The 19,039-nt window shown below is 36.6% G+C and overlaps 1 protein-coding gene across 1 annotated transcript in view; it reads left to right on the top strand.

Annotated features, from left to right (window-relative positions):
* LOC309719019 (transmembrane protein 132C) overlaps positions 1–19,039 on the top strand; it is a 305,935-nt gene that overhangs the window by 257,200 nt on the left and 29,696 nt on the right. The window contains exon 6 of the mRNA XM_082554778.1: positions 918–1,061. Coding sequence (XP_082410904.1) covers positions 918–1,061 — 144 coding nt within the window. The remainder of the gene's footprint in view (positions 1–917; positions 1,062–19,039) is intronic.

Below are 19,039 nucleotides of genomic sequence, written 5' to 3'. Positions count from 1 at the left end.
ATTCTCTGTTTCTTCTTCATCTTCTCTGCTGGCATCATGTATATTGAGCTTAATTACACTGGTGTCAAATTACAGACACATATACATACTTCCCATCCAGACACAGGGGCACAGAACAGTACTCTGTAATCAGGCTCGTATGTGTGTGTGTGTGTGTGTTGGTGGTGATAAATGCCCCCTTGGAAACTCAATGCCAAATAATCAAGATTGACACTGGCACACAGTGTTCTGAGGTGTGCATGTATGCTGGTTTGTTTGTACTATTTTTATTCAAAGGATTTAATCAAATGTAATCATGCTGATTACAATAATCACAAGGTTTATAATCACCTTTTCCCCTCTCTCTCTCTTCCTTTTAAAAACTCTCCATCGTCTCCACACAGTGGTTCTTCCTCTTTCTCCTCCTGCATCTTTCACCATCATCAGTAAAGTCTTACTTTTCATGTACTTTGAGTATAGCATGTCAAAGTTTGGGTGGGAGTTTAGTTTGAAGCTCTGATAATGCCTGGTGGCTTATTATTAACACCGGCATAAATTTCAGGTTTCCCCAGCATATCATCTCAGCTGTCTAATTGAAAGACAGTGCTGTGCTGGGTCTTATCCTGTATATTAAAAGTAGATAAAAATAATGTGGAAACACATGCACACATGTTAAATCCACACAGAAAGCCCCAGAGTCGAACCTTGGAGCTTCTTGCTGAGGGCAGTGCTAGCTCTTTCATCTCAAGTTTCAACAAAATTATTTGAGAAAAATGACATTTGATGTAATTTAAAATGTCGAATGATTTTATATATATATATATATATATATATATATATATATATAAATATATATATTCCTGCATGTACCAACCGCCAACTATATCGAGCGACATGAACTTCAGGGCTCATGAAATTTTTTTTCCTTCCCTCTACAGGACACAGAGATTGTGAATACAGCCATTCTAACCGGTCGACATGTTGCAGTGCCAATCAAAGTGGTTACTGTGGAAAGCGATGGGCAGGTGAGGGAGGTGGACGACTCTATCACCTGCAGCTCAACAGATGTGGATGTGGTTAAGGTAAGCATCCATAATAAGCACAGTGAAATGCTCATGTGTAAATTATAGAAATAGTTTTATGTAATAAACTTCACAAAAGGTGAGAACCTAAAATACCAATGCATTTTAAGACACAAGGAACCAAGAATTTGTGTATTTGTGTGATATGGAATTGAACAAACACACATCTTGCTGCCTAAACTCTAGTATACCAATATACTCATATAAAACAGATAATACACAAGGAAAAAACCAAACTGTGAGGAGATAGATTTCTTTGCATAAATTATCTCCAATCTATCTTCAATTATGACTGTAATCCAAAGTCTTTGAGGACTCGCGTTGTTCTTTTATAAAAGAGCACTAGTGTGTTCAGGCTTTTCTTTCTTAAATCTTGTTTGATTGAATGGCAGTGATCAGATGCTGATATGGGATTCTTGCACTTATCTGCCTAAAAAATTTTTTTTTGGTTTAAAGGACAGTTTAATCATAAAAGGGAGCCGGCTAAACTGATATGAGTTTCCTAGTTAAGCTGCAATTACTAAGCTATGGTTACACGTAAGCCGTATCGCAGGGATAAATGGTTTCGTATGGGTTTCCATTTTTTCACCTTCCAGACATCAGGAAAAATGGTTTGCTTGCAGGTCACATACATATAAGTATTCCAGACCTTCACATCTGTTGATTAAAAATTGCCAGGCGGAACATTCTTATAAATAAGGTTTCCCTTCAGATTTGGTGTTATTTACCAAAGCACAATGTAAAAAAAAAAGGAAAGAAAAAACAAACACACCCATAGTTACTTGTTGGAATATTAATTCTTTGCTGTTTCTACATTGCTTCGATCTGAACTGTCCTACTTTCAATGGAATAATTAGATTTTTTTTTTTAAACCACTCATTGAATATAATGCATTAGAATCACAATACTTTATTGATCCCTAAGGAAATTATGATGCATCTTGTATAATTACATGTCTATCTTTTGTATGTGCGCAAGGATTAAAAAAATGCCCTGACTCATTGAGGATATAGCATAAGGATATCTTGACCACAAGTAGCACAGTATGACTCACACCCAATTCACTTACTGCATTCAATATTCATGAGACAACTAAAACTTTGATTAAAATTACTATAATTTTTTTTAAAAGAAATGTAGGCGGTTCTATAAGCACAAAAACCTATTTTTATATTATATAGACTTTGTATTCAATTTCAATTAAGTTCAGTTTTATTCATATAGCACCAAGTCACAACAACAGTGACCTTGGGTGGCTTTATATTGTAAGGTAAAGACCCTACAGTTTCTGTCACATGTATCATGCTTTTTCTTGACTCTGTAATAATTTAATACTTTCTGAGTAATGCCTTCCACAACAGGGTACAGGTAATCTGGAGCAGCTGTTAGAATGATACTATGACCGGTGTCTGTCTATGGCAATCTTAAACTGAATCCCGTTCCGTTACACTTGGAACTGAACCTGGGATGGAAGGGCCAGCTTAAGCCTTAAGTGGCTTTCCCATACAAGCTGGATACACAACCACCACACTAATTAATAAACAAGTATTTCCTTTACAAAAACAAGCCAGTACCAAGGAATAAGGATTGATTCCTCTGGCACTACACTCCCCGTGCCCTCGGGGCCTAAAATGAAACACATCCTCTCTGTGACAGTTTCAATATGAAGCCAATTTCCTGGTACAAGCCGACAGGAGTGGTGCTGTTTAACTACAATCAATAACAACACAGGGAAAATGGAAAGTACTCATTCAAATAGATGTAATGTTAGTGTTTTGCTATATGTGTGTGGTGGGTAGGTATACCACATCTAGATGTTACAGACAACCGTATAGTACAAGCACAAATAAATATTTAAACAGCTATTACTGAGAAAGAAACACAGCTCTGTGTTTAAAAAAACAGACTGCTGTCCTACCTTGGTGTAGTTTCAGCTGGGGTCAAAGGGTTATCACTACAGCTTGACCACAGAAGGTCAAACTTCAAGGTCAAAATTAGTTTAATAATACTGTAAGTAACCAAAGTGCTGTCTAATACACACAAAGTTTGCAGACTATCAAGGATCAAAACCTCTACCAATCTACAACTAATTACAAAACTCTAAGCATATATAAGTAAATATTTCTAAGCATAAATGACAATCAACAATACAAATCTAACAGTAACCATTTTACAAGGTCTTATTACAGGGCTTACTAGGACCAGCTAAGTCATAAACCAGCATCTAACCACACATGAAAACACAATATTTTGTTTTTATACTCCTACTTTGGTGTGAAAAACACTATCTACCTAACGGCAGGTAGGGACTGTTACCTTTGAACAGAGCTGTGTTAGTTGTTTGTGTTTCCTGTAAACAAACAGCAAAGCAGAGGCTCATCTGTCCCACTATCAGAGAGAAATAAAGAATGTTCCAGAAAATGTTGATCATCAAGGCATTTCTCACCCACATTCAATGGAACCTTCAAAATTAGATAGTTTTCTCTATCATTTATGATTTATCTTGAAATAAAGCCGATGGCCATGGCAGCTTTTGAAATGGGGCACAGTGCATTAGCAATTGAAGCAATGCTCGTCATAGCACTCTGGGAGTTGCCGCACACATACTGTATGATGCACACTTCTGGTGAAGCTTTTAAAATTCTTTTATAGGTTTGAAGCTTCTGCAGTAATAAATGTCAGTGTAGCACTACATCAAATTTCTCCACTTTAACTTTATTCTTGATTTAGAAGAATAATAAAGTATAAATTCTTAAGGGAGAAAATGTTTCTGTGGGGTTTTTTTTGTCTTAGTTGGAGGCAATAAGCTCAGAAAGATTAGATTTCCATTTGGTTTTACATCAGATTCTATTAACTTACCTTTTTGTATAATTACTTATTGTAGATAAATGTTTGCAGGGGGAATTGCACAGCACCCTTTACTGATTACCTGAATATATGGAAATGAATGTATGGGAATTACTTGGTGAACATATTCCTGGCTGCAGTGTAATGCTGTTTCCTTGAATTTAATGCATTTATCTTTGATAACAATAAAAAAAAAAAACCTGTGATGTACTACCTCGATAGTTTCCCTCCTCTTCAACCCTCGCTTTCCTTTCCTGCACTCTCTTTCAGTGTAAACTATCTTGTTAAGGTATCTTCAGATGCCGTCACTTGTGATGTGTGTACGTGTATGAGTTGCTGTTGTTGATACAGCAGTATGTGTAGGTCGGTGGTGTCAAAGCTAGTAGGGGACAAATAGGGGACAAGCGCACGCATACACACAAATTAGTACCATTATCCTGACCTCACGCAAAACAAGGAGGGGAAAGGAGGAAAGATGGGATGAAGAGTGGTGAGAAGATGACAAATGGATCAATGAGGAGAGGAAAGGAGAGTAGAGAAAGAACATGAATGTAGAGACTGCAAAGAAGGAAAGATGTTAGTAATGCAGAGGAAAGGAGAGAAGAAAATGATAGCAATGAGTGGAAAAAGAAAGAGGTTTACTGATTTAAAACTTAAAAATGCAGAAACATTTATATCCATAAGAACAACTGACTGCTAAATCAGGATCTGCCAGTTATGCGAGCCAACTAAAAGCTCTAAAACCTGTTCTTTATATGATTAAAGCTTACACTATTTCCAGAGATAACATCATGGTGACAGACTAACTTAAAATGAATTTGTTACACTTACATGTTTTGTCTTAGAAACTAGAATAAAGTAGCCTGTAATAAAATAAAAGCAAGACACATCCTAATTGGGCATTTAGTACAAGTAGAGAGGCAGAAGCAGAAGAAAACTATCAGACTTCCTTCCTGTATCCTTCCTATAGTTCTCCTTGTTTTATATTCAGGTGCAGTGATAGCATTTAAGCTCACCTGCTTAAAAATTGTCCTTCTCTCTCTATTTTAAATTTGATGTGCACATCCATTGACAAGAATAGCTTTATGACCTTCAGAAAACAGTATCTGATTGATGCCTGGTTTCTCTAAGCTGTAATGAAGGACTTCAACTACAGGTTCCACTATACATAAAAAACAGTAACACTTCACAGTAGTGCCATAAATACTACGTTTATATCTCTGCTTTTTATACTATAGTCACAAAAACAGGACTTGCCAACATTTGAATGATGATGAAACAGTTAAACTTAGAGCAAGGCTATGATACAGTTATTTGATTTGTACCTCACCATAGTGAAGTAATAAAATAAACAATAAGCCAGAGTGCCAAAGAAGACCAAAGTTGCAGATAAACCCTTACATTAGGCAACAATTTTATATCGAGGTATTAAGTGTCAGAAACCTCAGAACTACCTACTAACTGCAATGTGATGTGATCTACGATCTAAGAGTGAATGTAAATGTGAAATGACCACTATTTTTGTTTCAAATGTTATATGCAGAAAAAGTGTGTCAGAAATCTTTTAATGGCCTTGCAAAACTGTACATACAGCACTCTTCCACAGACAGATGAATGTATATGTATATGTATATGTGTGCACACACGTGGGATCACGCAGATACGTGTCAAAGTGTCCAGCTGGTTCATTAAACAGCACACAGATCAATTCTTAATTTGCTTTGTATCCATACTAATACATGCACCAACACACACACCCTAAATCTCCCTAAAACATGCGTGCAGATATACGCACAAACACACACAGACAAACACACACACCTCCATCACTTCAGAGATTTGTCTTCAATCTCCACACAAACTAAATATTGTTCAAACCCACTGAGTTTGTCTGTGAGATTATTTCTGTGTGGACTGTTTGGGTTTTTTCCCCTTATTTATATATTTTTGTTTTGTTTTTTATGCAACATGCATATTCGTTCCTCAAATTATAATGTCGTATTAAAGGCACATAGGTTGTTGGTGGCTTGGAGCACTGTTCACGTTAATAGTTGATCAAATTAAACCTGTACACTGAAAAATGATGCTTTAGTCACTGCAGGCATGGCCGGTGTTCCACATTAACTGGTGTTTGATTAGTGATGGTGAAAACAATGTGTTGCAGGAGTAGCTTTGCAGAAGTTGCTACTGACAGATGGGGAAATCAACATTGTGAATGTTTCATCTTTAAAATGCATTTCTTTGTTTGTTTGTTTTTGTTTTTGTTTTTTTGTTTGTTTTTTAAAAACATGACAAAACTGTTATTGCATTGATCAAAAACAAAAAAAATCCAGAAAGTATTCACAGTGCTTCAATTGTTCCACATTTTGTCATTTTACAGCCTTATTCCAAAATGGATTACCATATAACCACTCTGCCACTCATGCCTGCTGGGTTGTCCTTCTGCAAGGTTCTCCTCTCATTACAGAGCAATGCTGGAGCTCTGTCAGAGTGATAATCAGGTTCTTGATCACCTCCATGACTAAGGCCCTTCTTCCCCAGTTGCTTAGATTGGCCAGGCAGCAAGCTGCAGGAAGAGTCCTCATGATTCCAAACTTCTTCCATTTATGGATGATATCACTCTGCTAACTGGGACCTTGAGTTTTTTCTGTACCCTTCCCCAGATCTGAGCCTTGATACAATTCTGCCTTAAAGGTCTACAGACAATTCTGTGTCTGGCTCATGTCCGTGGCTTTGTATATGCTCAAAAATGCACAGTTAACTTATGAACCTGATATAATCATGTCCAATCATATCAATGTACTAGAGGTGAACTCCAGTCCAGATGTAGAAACATTTGACAGTTGATCTGTGGAAACGGGATGCCCGTGAGCTTAATTTTGATTGCCATGGCAAAGGCTGTGAATACTTGTCATATTTATATTTTTTATTCGTTTTTCAAGAATGTCAAGCAAATGTTTTTTGGTGAAAAATGAATGTAATCTCTTTTGGAATAACATGACAAAATGTGGAACGAGTGAAGCGCTGAATACTTTGTAGATGCACTGCAGATGACTGAGATGACACCCGTTTATAATTTCACCAAAGTTAATAAACTCTATGGCAAATCTTCTTGTTCCCATTATTATTCTTCCCACGCATTTATATATGATTTGCAGATTGTCAGCCTTACAGCCAAAGCACACACTTTATATTATTTGCACTTAGGTGAAATAGATGCTAGTCAGCCCATGCTACACTGTTGACAATATATTAGAAACCTCTGCAAATGTTTTATATCCTGATCCTTTAAAAAAAATACACTCTAAAATAATTGAATATATCACCATGCGTTTGTTTTCAGTTTACTACATTTACAATGTTATTTTAGTGCTAATAGTTTAAGCTGAGGTATTCTTTAAGTGGTAGAAAAGTAAAATTATATAAATAGAGTTTATTATATTAAAATTATAGTAAAATGCTAAAAGATGAATTGCCAGGTGCTGTTGAACATAGGCAGTATAAAAGATGGTTGTAGCTACAATGACATCATCTGTTGGTTTGTCCCATTTTGAAGCCTTGAGTTCAGTGTTCCTGCATCACCATCTTGGTTGCAAGAAACCAGATGTGACGAGGAAGAGTGGGCCAGACTGTGAAATTGGTTGATCACTGGCTGACTACTTGTGACTGACAAGTCAGTGAGCAATGAGCAATGCAAAATACCACACCCAGTCCTCCTTTTTGAAGGAAGGATATTCAAAACAGATTTTATTTTCCTTTTTCAATGCAAACCAAAAACAGGGGTTTACAGGGGTCCTAAAGGAGTCTGTTTTCCCAAACACTTAGGACCACACTCGCTTTAGTCTCCTGGTAAGAAAACTATCTCAATGTTTTACACTGCTGTTAATAGATAAGTGTAAAGTTACCAGTGATGTGAATAACGGCGTTACTTTTTTCAGTAACAAGTAATCTAACTAGTTACTATTCCTATCGTTACAACGCCGTTACCGTTACTAACAAGAAGATGCGGTGCGGTCGCGTTACTATTTTTCAACAAACAGACGGTTGAAGCTGTGTTCAGCTTTACTGCACTTTATATCAGTTGCACGGAAGTAGCTGACTACATAAGTAATCTGGGCGCTACAGCTTTAAGCAGCTGCGAGCGCTTCCACAGGCGGCTATCACTTTCTGGTAGACAATCACTTTTTGGCACAACACCTGGAGCTAAGGAGGCAAAACAATCACATGAGTGCTGCTGTTTGACTGAGGAAGAATAAAGTAGTCGTGGTAAGCCAATCACACGACCACTTCAAGATGACAAAGCAACAAGGTGATATATACCAGTTTTTAAATGGTGTTGACAGGCCACGTAAAACCAGAGTCATGATAAACAATATATATGCGTGTTTTTTCCTCAATAGTTTCGCCATGTTTACTGTCTAAGGACAGCGCCAGCAAGCACTCTCTGCGTATAACCAAAAAATAAAAAAACTAAACAAAAACAGCCCGTTCGTTTTGGTGGAAAAATGTACCATGTCAACATGACATTAGTTTGTTTAGGAAGAGGGGGAAATTTTAGGAGTGACGGCAAGAGTGAGAGAGAGAGAGAGAAAGACAGCAGAAGGAGAGAGAGAGAGCGAGTTTTGAGATGTGAGAGATTTGTGACGTTTAGCATGTTTGGAGTGTGTAGTTAATGTGTTGTCTTGTGTAGTTAGTGTGTAGTGTTGGATAGTTTTGTGTTGTGTGTCAGAACAATGAGGTGACTGCTGTCTCCAGGTAGAAACAGGAGGAGTGATACACCTGCTGCTGTCAGACCTGCAGGTATCAGGCTGTGATGTTCTCCTTTATAGTGGACAGAACTTTATGGAGTGGCACAAAATATTTGTGTGGCATCTTATTGAATGCAGAACAGCTGATTGTTATGTAAATAGTTTGAAATGGTTTAAAAAAAAAAAAAGGGGTAAAAGGTAAATAGCTGTCAAACCCAGTGGGGGTGCACAAAGACAACTAAGCAAATCCTTCTGGCTTATACCAAGCAATACAGATTCTCAAAAAAAAAAAAAAAAGTTCCCCATAAGTAACACATGTTAACATCAAATCCACTGATCCACACTGAAGTCCATGAGTTTTATCTGAATGTCCATGAGAGATGTCCAAGCGCTATTGTCCATAAATGAGGGGAATGGTGTGTATGATTGCGGAAATCGGTGTATTTGGAAAATGGGGACAGAGCGTCGTCTTTGATAGCTTCCTACCCAACCGGTGGAAGCTTCAATTGCAGAATGAGTCCTGCTCCTAGCCGTTCATTTGCTCGCCGTCCTTTTTCATACCCCAAAAAAGGTTCACCTGGCCTGCATTAAATAAACAAGGCCAATAAGAAATCACAAGAATAATACAAAAATGTCAGCCAATTAAGCTAAATACATTAAGTTATTCTTGTTCCTGTGTACACAATTTATAAATAAACAAACAATATATTGGTTAAATATAATATATTTAACCAATAAGGATTTAACTGAAACATTTCAACTGCTACATACTATGTAGCTTCACAACATTTTTTTATTCAACAAATATCGGTCAAATCAAAATCAAATTGTTTGGACCCACAGCAGCCAATTAGCGTCAGCTGGTAGCAATACAAACAGTCAATTAAAAGTTCAAACTCACCAATTCCGTTCTGTTCAGTGCACAACAACACTATGGCTCTGGCTCACAGTAATCAGCATCTAAGTTGCATAAGTTAGTTGGTGTTAAAAAAAAATGACGGGAGGAAGCCCGGGACAGGCTTACTATGACCTACATGCCATCCGATTGGCTGAGCAAAGTCATGTGCTTGGAGTCATGTATTTGTGATACGTTCAATAAGTGCAGGAAATTACTCTGGGTTACAGCTGCAAATAACTTTGTTGTTTGCGAAACTTGTGCATATGATTTTAAAATTGACAATTTATATATGCATTTAATTGAACCATGAAATATGGTTCAATAAACATGTTTGTGGTTGTTACAGTAAAAAATATAACTTTTTCTACTCAAATGTTATGTTTTTTGTCTGATTTTAGATCAATTGTGTTAATACAGTATGTCAACATGAGAACATAACTGTAAATTCAGACATTTGAGGTTGTGCTGAAAAGAATGATACCAAACAAGGCAAAGTAAATAGTTTTTAAAGGTGAAATGTGGAGGGAAAATCAAAAGTGGTTAAAATGGCCAATTATACCCTGGACCCCAGAGGGTCAAACAATATTTACTTTTCAAGTAATTAATTACTTTTAGAATCTTGTAACTCAGTTACTAACTAGTTACTTTTTTGAAGAAGTAACTAGTAACTATAATTAATTACTTTTTCAAAGTAACTTGCCCAACACACCTTTTTTCCACAAGCAGAATTACAGATACCTGTATTTAATACTGGTAAAAGGTGAAGCACCGATTCAACATTCATACGCATGTCAAAATAAAACCGATAATAAAACACTGCATGATGTATGGTTGCCAAAAAAGTACAGACTTTGAAGTGTACTAAAGATATAAAGTGAAAGGCGGCTCTTTGAAGGACATTTCTAACAGCTGTTTTGTCCAAAGCTAACTGAAATGCATTTCATATTAATATAATAGTAAAAAAAAAAAAAAAAAAAAAAAAAAATATATATATATATATATATATATATATATATATAAAGCTAATTTATTTTAACTTCTACTAATCATTCTAATGAATATACTCAGTTTGAACACTCGGGTGACTTTGTCCTCATGACCGAACAGAAAAATGAACATTGTGCTAAAATTGAGACATAAATTATATGTTTATGGCTCTTTCGTGTAAAATCTGTTTATGTAATAAGCACTGGTGATGAATTTACCCATAGGATTCCTTTTGTTGTACATGTAATGTTGTTCCCTCTATTTATGTTGAAATCAGTTTGATGTTGGGAAGCTGTGTAGTGAAATAGGAAGTGTGTTAAACCCAATGAGACCATTGTAAGAAGTAGGAAGTAGAAATATTAGTGTTAAAAGGTTAAAGGTACCTGAAAACTCAACTTTCATATAGTAACAAATTTTTTGTACGTCATCACTTCCCACCTATGTCTCTCAGTCTAGGAAAAAGTGGAATGATAATATGATGGACAAGAGAGACTTGTCTGTTAGGTGACTGTCATCACATTTAGCACTCTGTCATCAATCGTTTTTCTCCCCATGCAGTGCATTCACTGTTGGCTTGCACTATTACTCAAACCTGTGAAATTATACACACAGAATTTCAACAAAGCACAGTTCATATTAAGGATTTATTGCATAGCAAAGCAATACTTCTTCATAAGAAATAATAGATTTTTAATATCGTGCTTCTGTTAAAAACATCACATATTGTTAAAAAATGTCACTTTTATAAAATCATCCTGAATATATTAAACTGATAATAAATCTGTCATGGCATTTTATTAATTGCATAATGATAGCGAGGTTGCGTCTGAAGAATACTTCAGCTAAAATCTAGTCATAATTAAGGCAGGTGCAGATGTGTCACTGGCTGATACCCTAGCATCAACTCAATTTGAGTGCAGATAAAGTGCATGCTTTGGTTTTAGGGTTGAGAATCCTCAAATCACATTAAACAAATGGGAAGAATAATAATGGCAATAGAAACCTTTGCCGAACTTTTTTTTTTTTTTTTAAATGTGTTGGTATTATGAATTAGCAGTCTTATACTTCATTTATGATAGTGTGATTATGTCTGTGTTCATATATATTTGCCTATTTGGAAGCCTGTGGAGAAAGATTGTTAACCAAATGTGTGCAAATGTGCTGCCATACGGTCTTCAAAGATCCCAACTAAACATTGCATGATGTATGGTGGTCAAACATTAACTGGTTGACATGTGGGCCTGAACAGAAAAGGGAGCGGCAGCGGAGTTCATCGGGAATGGGTGAAGTGCCAAAAAACAAAAATGATCAAACTAATTTATAACAATAATTACATTCTGAAAATTATAGTGGGTGGCTGTACACTTTAAATTGCTTATAACTTCACCCTTCTCCACAGCTGTCTGATGGACAGCAGCACAAATAATTGTAATCCACAGACCAGTTGTAGCATGTTTTGACATTGCCCCCATGTGCTACCACCATTTAAGCATAATTTCCCCACCATGCATGGAATAATCTAACACCACTAATCTGGTGGTATATATATATATATATATATATATATATATATATATATATATATATATATATATATATATACCAGTTAGATATTTTATGATATTTTACACCAGAGTTACGTCAAATGCTGTGGGTGGCATTCATCTGTGGGAGCTGTAGCCTGTCAGTCCACTATTTACTTGACCTGTCAAAATGCCAAAAATTCTGAGTTGAGGATATCCGGAACTTTTTTCTTTGTAAGTCCTGCGCTTTTTGCTAGTGTTGCCTGCCATTAGGTGGTACATCTGAAACTTCTTCTTTTTTTTTTTTTGCAGTAGACTAAGCTGCTAACTTGGTCAATGGCTCTAAATGCTTCAGAAGCCATTGACATTTTGCCATCACTGGCATGAAAAGAAAACCAGAATGAGGCATTCAAGGAGACAGTCAGAATAAAATCTTTCAGCAATCGTAGATACTGAACTATACAAATCAGACAAAATGTAACTAATAAATAGTAACTTGATAAACTGGACATCTATATGTTATTTGCCCATGTTCATCGAGGGTCTGTGTACATAATTGCACCGATAAATACAACAATTTTTTTAGTGCTTTCACAGAGTTACAGGTTTAAATTTCTGCAAAAAAAAGAAAAGAAAAATCTGTTTACAAATAAATCAGACCTGGACTGTTTGAATCTGCTGGATGTATATAAATTACAATTATCTTGTAGATCGTTTTAATCTCATCAGTGGATATAATTAAAGAATGATTACAGTCACTTGAGGCTATTGTGTTATTATTGCATTTCAAGCCGGTAATCTGGTAATTCTGTGTTAAGTAAAGAGGTTCTGCCAAGATCTTGAGAAAAAAACAATAATTAGTGTCAATAAAGGTATCATATTAGTCGTGTATTTAATGGTTTAAAATGACCAAACAAATTAAGTAAATCACATTTGCCTTTATTAAATCATTAGCAGCTCGTCACTACCAGCTAACCACTTCATATCTATAACACTCCATCAAATCTCTTTTGCTATAAGCAACAGAATGTAAATGACATATAACAACATGTTTGAAGAAATGAGGTGTGTGTGTGTGTGTGTGTGTGTGTGTGAGACAGAGAGAGAGAGAGAGAGAGAGACCAAAAACACGAGATAAAAGAGGGAGAAAAGAGGGCTTCAATCTAGATGCCCTTGGTCATTTGAGAGCCTAGAAAGGAAATGAAAGGTAAAGTGGATTAAAGGCAGAGGTCACACGCACATGCGCACAAACACACACACATGCACAGACACACACACACACACTACAATCTAAACTCACATTTTCCATTTAGCAGTAACAGGCTTAGGAAATAGCCAGTGATTTGAAGTGCACAACATCAGACCAAACCATTAGCAACACTCAAAGACATATATCTGTGGGAGTTGCGACCTTGAGGGGGTCTAAAACTATTTTTAAACCTCCAGAGATTCAGTTCTTACAGAGTAGAAAGAGATTTTCATGTTAAATCAGCAAAGCTATGAATGCTCCCCAGCACCCCACGCCAACACCCCCACATAAAATGTTCAATAGATTGTCTGGTGACAAAACTTTCAGGGAGTGAAAACTGGTTCAATTGAGGGTTTATATTACATATAATGCCTTATGAGGTATATTCATTTTTATGATCATTTTGACATCAGAATGGACTTCAGTTTTGAATTTAATCACAGTAATATATTTATAACTCAGTGGGTCATCTAGAGAAAGTTGTTAAGTTAGACACTTTTTATCTGAATATAACTTTTACAGTATATATTACGGTATAAACGTGTATTGCAAATACCACAATTGTAATTTGGTGTATGTATTTTTTTTTTATATTACATAATATGAACGCCCCAAAAATGATAAATATACTAAATATTAATAATACCCATCCATCCATTCATCTGTCTTCTGACACTTGTCACTCTGGGTCGTGGGGGCAGCAGTCTCAGCAGATATGAACAGACCTCCTTCTCCTGGCTCACCTCCTCCAACTCCTCTGTGGGGGACACTAACATCATCACTACTGATACCTCACCAGTCCATCTGTTACGCTCCTGCCTTACTCTCCCCTCACTCGTCAACAAAACCCTGACATACTTACACTCCACTAGGCAGCAACTCTTTCCCAACCCAGATGGACGCCTCACCCTTTTTTATATTATTGTTAATAACATTCATGGGAATTACTGCATCTGCATTAGTATAATACTACAGTTTTAGCTCTTAGATGACATGGGGTAGGTATATTCACAGGTTAGTTTATTTATAAATGTAATTATAACAGACTAGTCTGACATTAACTATCATTAGCTAATAATAATATCATTAGCATAAATAAACAAATATGAAAACTATTAAGGATAATAATGAATAAATTACTTGTCATTGTCACTGCTATAACCGGGGGAGGGAAAGTGACATGCAGATGTCTACATTGTTTGTGCAGGTGTTTGGTTGTGTATTTGTGCAGTAGAGGGTGAATTATGGCTGAGCTGTTATACTGTGCCCCATGTCACACATATCCTCTCACCTCCATAAAATATACTGACCTTAATCAATAACTAATTAGCTACTAATTACCATGCTAAAGTACACAGCACCAATTGCATCAACACACAAACATCCACTTATTGAGAAGTTAAGTAGGGTGGTGCCTATTACACAAGGTCCCACCAGCCTTGTGTTAAACACAGTTTCTCAGCACAGCCACATATATTGACCACAGTAGAACACTATTTGTCTACCAAATACTGCATAAAATAAGATAAAAAACAATTTAAATAAAACATTGTATTGATCCACTAATCCTTTAAAGTTCTCTTTAGTGTTTTTCAGTATATAGTGATTGTTTGCACTTGTGCACTGCCCATAAAGTGCTCAAACATATACCCGCTTCCCCACCAGCCTCTCACTCTCACCCTGACATATTGGCAGCAGTTACCATACCTCCATTTTGTGTTCCCTCAGGAAGCCATGTTATTTCCTGCTGGTCCATTAGCGCCCCATCACTGCAACACATGAACAGTTCAGATAGGACGAGGCCGCTGCTGTAGCTGTCCATGCGAGTTTCAGTCTGTGATGCCCTGTGCTTGACCCGTCTTAGCAATGACAAAGTGTTATTGGTAAAGACAATGAGTAGCAATTACGTGCAGCTGTGTGTGGGGGGTGTGAGGACATACTGATTTATTTGTTGTCTGATGTTGCAATTGGATGCTCTGTAATACATACATGCTCAAATAAGGATAGGGCTGAATTCATGATTATTTGTAATATTTTCATTTTCGTTGGATTACTCAAGTAATAACCCTATCATAGAGATCTACTCCAAGGTAAAGTCCTGACGTCTAGTCTACAAAAAGCAAAAGCTATCCTTAAAAAAAATAAAAAAGATAAAATGGCCAACCTCTCCTCATAGGTGGTCTCCTTGGGAAGTCCTGGAGGATTTCAGCATGGTTGTGATTTCTTTTCCTTCTGCCCAGAAGCAGACAAGGACTGATGGGAAATAAAGGTGCCATTGAACTTTGCAGTTGCAGTATTTTTCAAAGAGAACCTATTTTCCTACGTATTGGTACAAACAACAAGTATATGCATTATAAAGTAATTTGATTGTAATGCTTTTGTACCGCTTAAAATCCTTAATCGTACTAAGAAAGCAGTGCCTTCCTCTGACACACATGTCATCACATTTGTTTATTCTTGTGCTCTCACACATAAAGCGACAAAAGAACTGCACAAAGTGTTAGTAAATGTGACAGGTGAGAGTGAAAGAAAGAGGGTGCAAGATGATGAAAAACAGTGAAAGGGCAAAAAAATAATGCGGTCTTGTTAAAATATAATACTAGGAAAAAGGCAGAGACACTATGTGAAGAATAATGATTGTTTACATGCTTAAACTAAAACATAATATGAGCTGAAATTCATTTCAAAATGCTTTGTTTATGGCTCTTGGTCAATAAATCATCACAACTTAAGTTTAGAAACAAGAAATCTTCTTAATAAAACTTGTCTTTGTTTCTCCACACCATCCAGTGAAACGAAATTTCATTATGATGTTGTCTTTGTTTTGTTTTTTGTTTTTCCCACAACCTTGTCGTCCAACCCCTCCTGGGGCATCCTGAGGCTGCCTCATGCTGGTCAGGATATATAATCTCTCGAGCGGATTCTTCATCTCCCCGGGCTCTCCCTTGGGTCAAATATGACCTGATCAGATGTTTTAACAATTTTTTTTATCATTATTTCTTCACTCTGTGATTTCTTTTAGTGTTCGCCTTTGCCATGAATACTCACTTCTTTCACTTGCATCATCATTAAAAACTAAGAAATATACATAAATGCAAGGAAAAAAGTAGGTGTAATAAAGGTGAGAGGAACTGTTTAAATCTGACATTTCTTTCTGTATTCATATCAACACATAGCAGCTGGATTACACCTCAAGCTGTTAAAAAGCTATGAAAGAGGCCAGGCTTCTGGTCTGTTCAGCATTGCACCACTAATATTTACATCCATTTCAGATTCATTCACTAAATGTTATTAAATCATGTGGTGTAAAATTGAGAGCAAAAGCTGGCACAGTGCAAGCAGGTAATCACCAGCATGATTAGTGTCATGTTGTCCAAATAAGCTGGAAACAGTTCACTAGCAAGTTCCTTCCAACCTGTTCTGGGATAACAGCCTCTGGGATGAACCCAGATAAAGTTCGGTTCAAAAAAAGCCAACACAAATTAAAATTTGGTCAGTTTTCTTTTGAACATCATCACCTTAACCATGTCCAGACAGATTCCAGTGCAGCTGCCATTTGTATATGACTGCAAGTCATGTTATGCACACTGAATGTGCACCTGTGATTTTATCCACATGAATGTCATATCAGCTACTTATTCAAACTGATATGACATTCATGTGGAGAATCACTATTTGTTGACCCTCTCTTACCCCCATCCCTCCATCCCCACCCCACTGATTGTTTCCTGTGAATTTGTATTAAAGTATAGTATATACTGTATAGAAAATATTTTTTCCTATTAATTAACCTATGTAATTTAATCATTGTTTAATTTAAGGTTAATTTGAATCTATAAAAATACATTCATATATGTAGTATATGGTGGTAAATTTTCCACCTTTCTTTAATTATGATTTTAAAAATAAAGATAAATAAGATTAAATAAACACCTAGCTTAGTCTTGCGTGCACACATAAACACACACCAAGGCCACAATCAGGCCATATGAACAGACATATTCAGGGCAGTGTTGACCTATATCCCTATGCTAATAAGAGTATTAATTCACATGGGGTCTGCAAACATTCCCAAAGAACAGAAAAAAAGAGAAAATGAAAACCACAAAACACAGAGTGTGACAACCCGCATGTCTTTTTTAAGCCCTTTAACATCTACCAAAAAGATGAAAGTGGGTAAGAAAGTTTTAAAGCAAAAAGACATTTTACTATATAGTACATAAAAGTAGTTTAGTTAAATTGGAGCCTCACAGTGGATGAATGCACTAACAAACTATAAACATTTAAAAACTGAGGTACTTGTTCTCTACCGGTTTCCTTTACAAATTCCAGTAATTAGATTACAACTTTTGTGTTTATGTGTATTTTCTCACCTTTAATTTGCTTTCTCGATCAGCTGTCTAATATCCAAGCCAAAGCTTAATAATATCGACCTATATGTTAATGGGTGCACTCACCTCATTGTATGCATGCATGGATGTGTAGAAAACAGAGCCCTGTGTCTTAATGACAACTATATGAAACTATGTGAAGAGGCGATTGGCCTAGTGTGGGTTTTCTAAAGTGATGGACAGGTGGGATGTCTAATCCCATCAGAGAGTTGGTTAGTTTGTCCCTCAGGGCCCGCCTCTGTCTACCGAGTGGGCCCTGATTGGATGATCTGATTCTTAAAGTCAGATGGATTGAATTGCTTGGGGCAGAGAACAATAGAAATGGGTAGAAAAAAGGGGGAGAGTGTGAAACACACAGAGAAAATGATTGCAAGATGAAATCTGAGAGTGAGAGAGATGGATGAACGGGGTTTCAGAGAGAAAATATACATTTGAGAGAGAATAATAGAGAAAATCTTACATAGTAAGAGATAGACAGAAGACAGAGAGAGCACTAACTGTAAATTCAGACAGATCACTTTGCTTGGAGGAAAATGAATATGGATTTAAATAAATGACTTAGCCTGGGGAGAATGCTGGTAAATTGGGGTGAGTGGGTGGTTGAGATTTGGGATTCCTAAGCAGGTTTTCGAGAAAGGAAAAAAGTCAAGTGGAAGAGGGTTGTAATAAGCTAGAAGCTCAGTCCATTTCTGTGTATTCACTTATGTTGCACCACAAACCAGAAAAAAAAAACATCTTTTTTTCTTTTGCGGGGTTCAAGTTTCCAAAATACTTGATTATAACCCAAAAAAAGCAGCTTTGGGGTTTTTAGGATGCCAGAAAAGGTACACCTTACAGCAGGTCATTAAAACCTGTAATTATCCCTCCAGACCTGTGCTCTAGACCAGCGGTCCCCAACCCCTGGGCCTCGGACCGGTACCGGTCCGTGAGTCGTTTGGTACCAGGCCGCGAGAATTGAGGCTCAGGTGTGAAATGTATAGTTTTCAGGGTTTTTATCGGTTTTGAGCGTTATTTTGTTATTGTTTTTATCGTTGACTCGGTTTTCCTGGGTCTTTTCACGTGTGTTATGAATAAATCTTTTTTTCGGTACCGGTACTAGTTTTATTTTGTTGTATTTATCCGCGACACCTTAAAGGCCGGTCCGTGAAAATATTGTCGGGCATGAAACCGGTCCGTGCCGCAAAAACGGTTGGGGATCGCTGCTCTAGACCTTATCATTTCAGTTCATTTTTTGAATTAAGTCTATCCAGCTACCCTTTTGAGCTCTAACTTGGAATCAGTTAATATATAAATGACTGAAAAAATGTCTTTCCTATTTAAAAAGCATGGTCACTG

Source organism: Aulonocara stuartgranti, assembly GCF_965226115.1.
Source record: "Aulonocara stuartgranti genome assembly, chromosome: 12".
Lineage (NCBI taxonomy): Eukaryota > Metazoa > Chordata > Actinopteri > Cichliformes > Cichlidae > Aulonocara > Aulonocara stuartgranti.
Note: the sequence above shows the minus strand (reverse complement) of the source record. Positions and strands in the feature narration are given on the sequence as shown.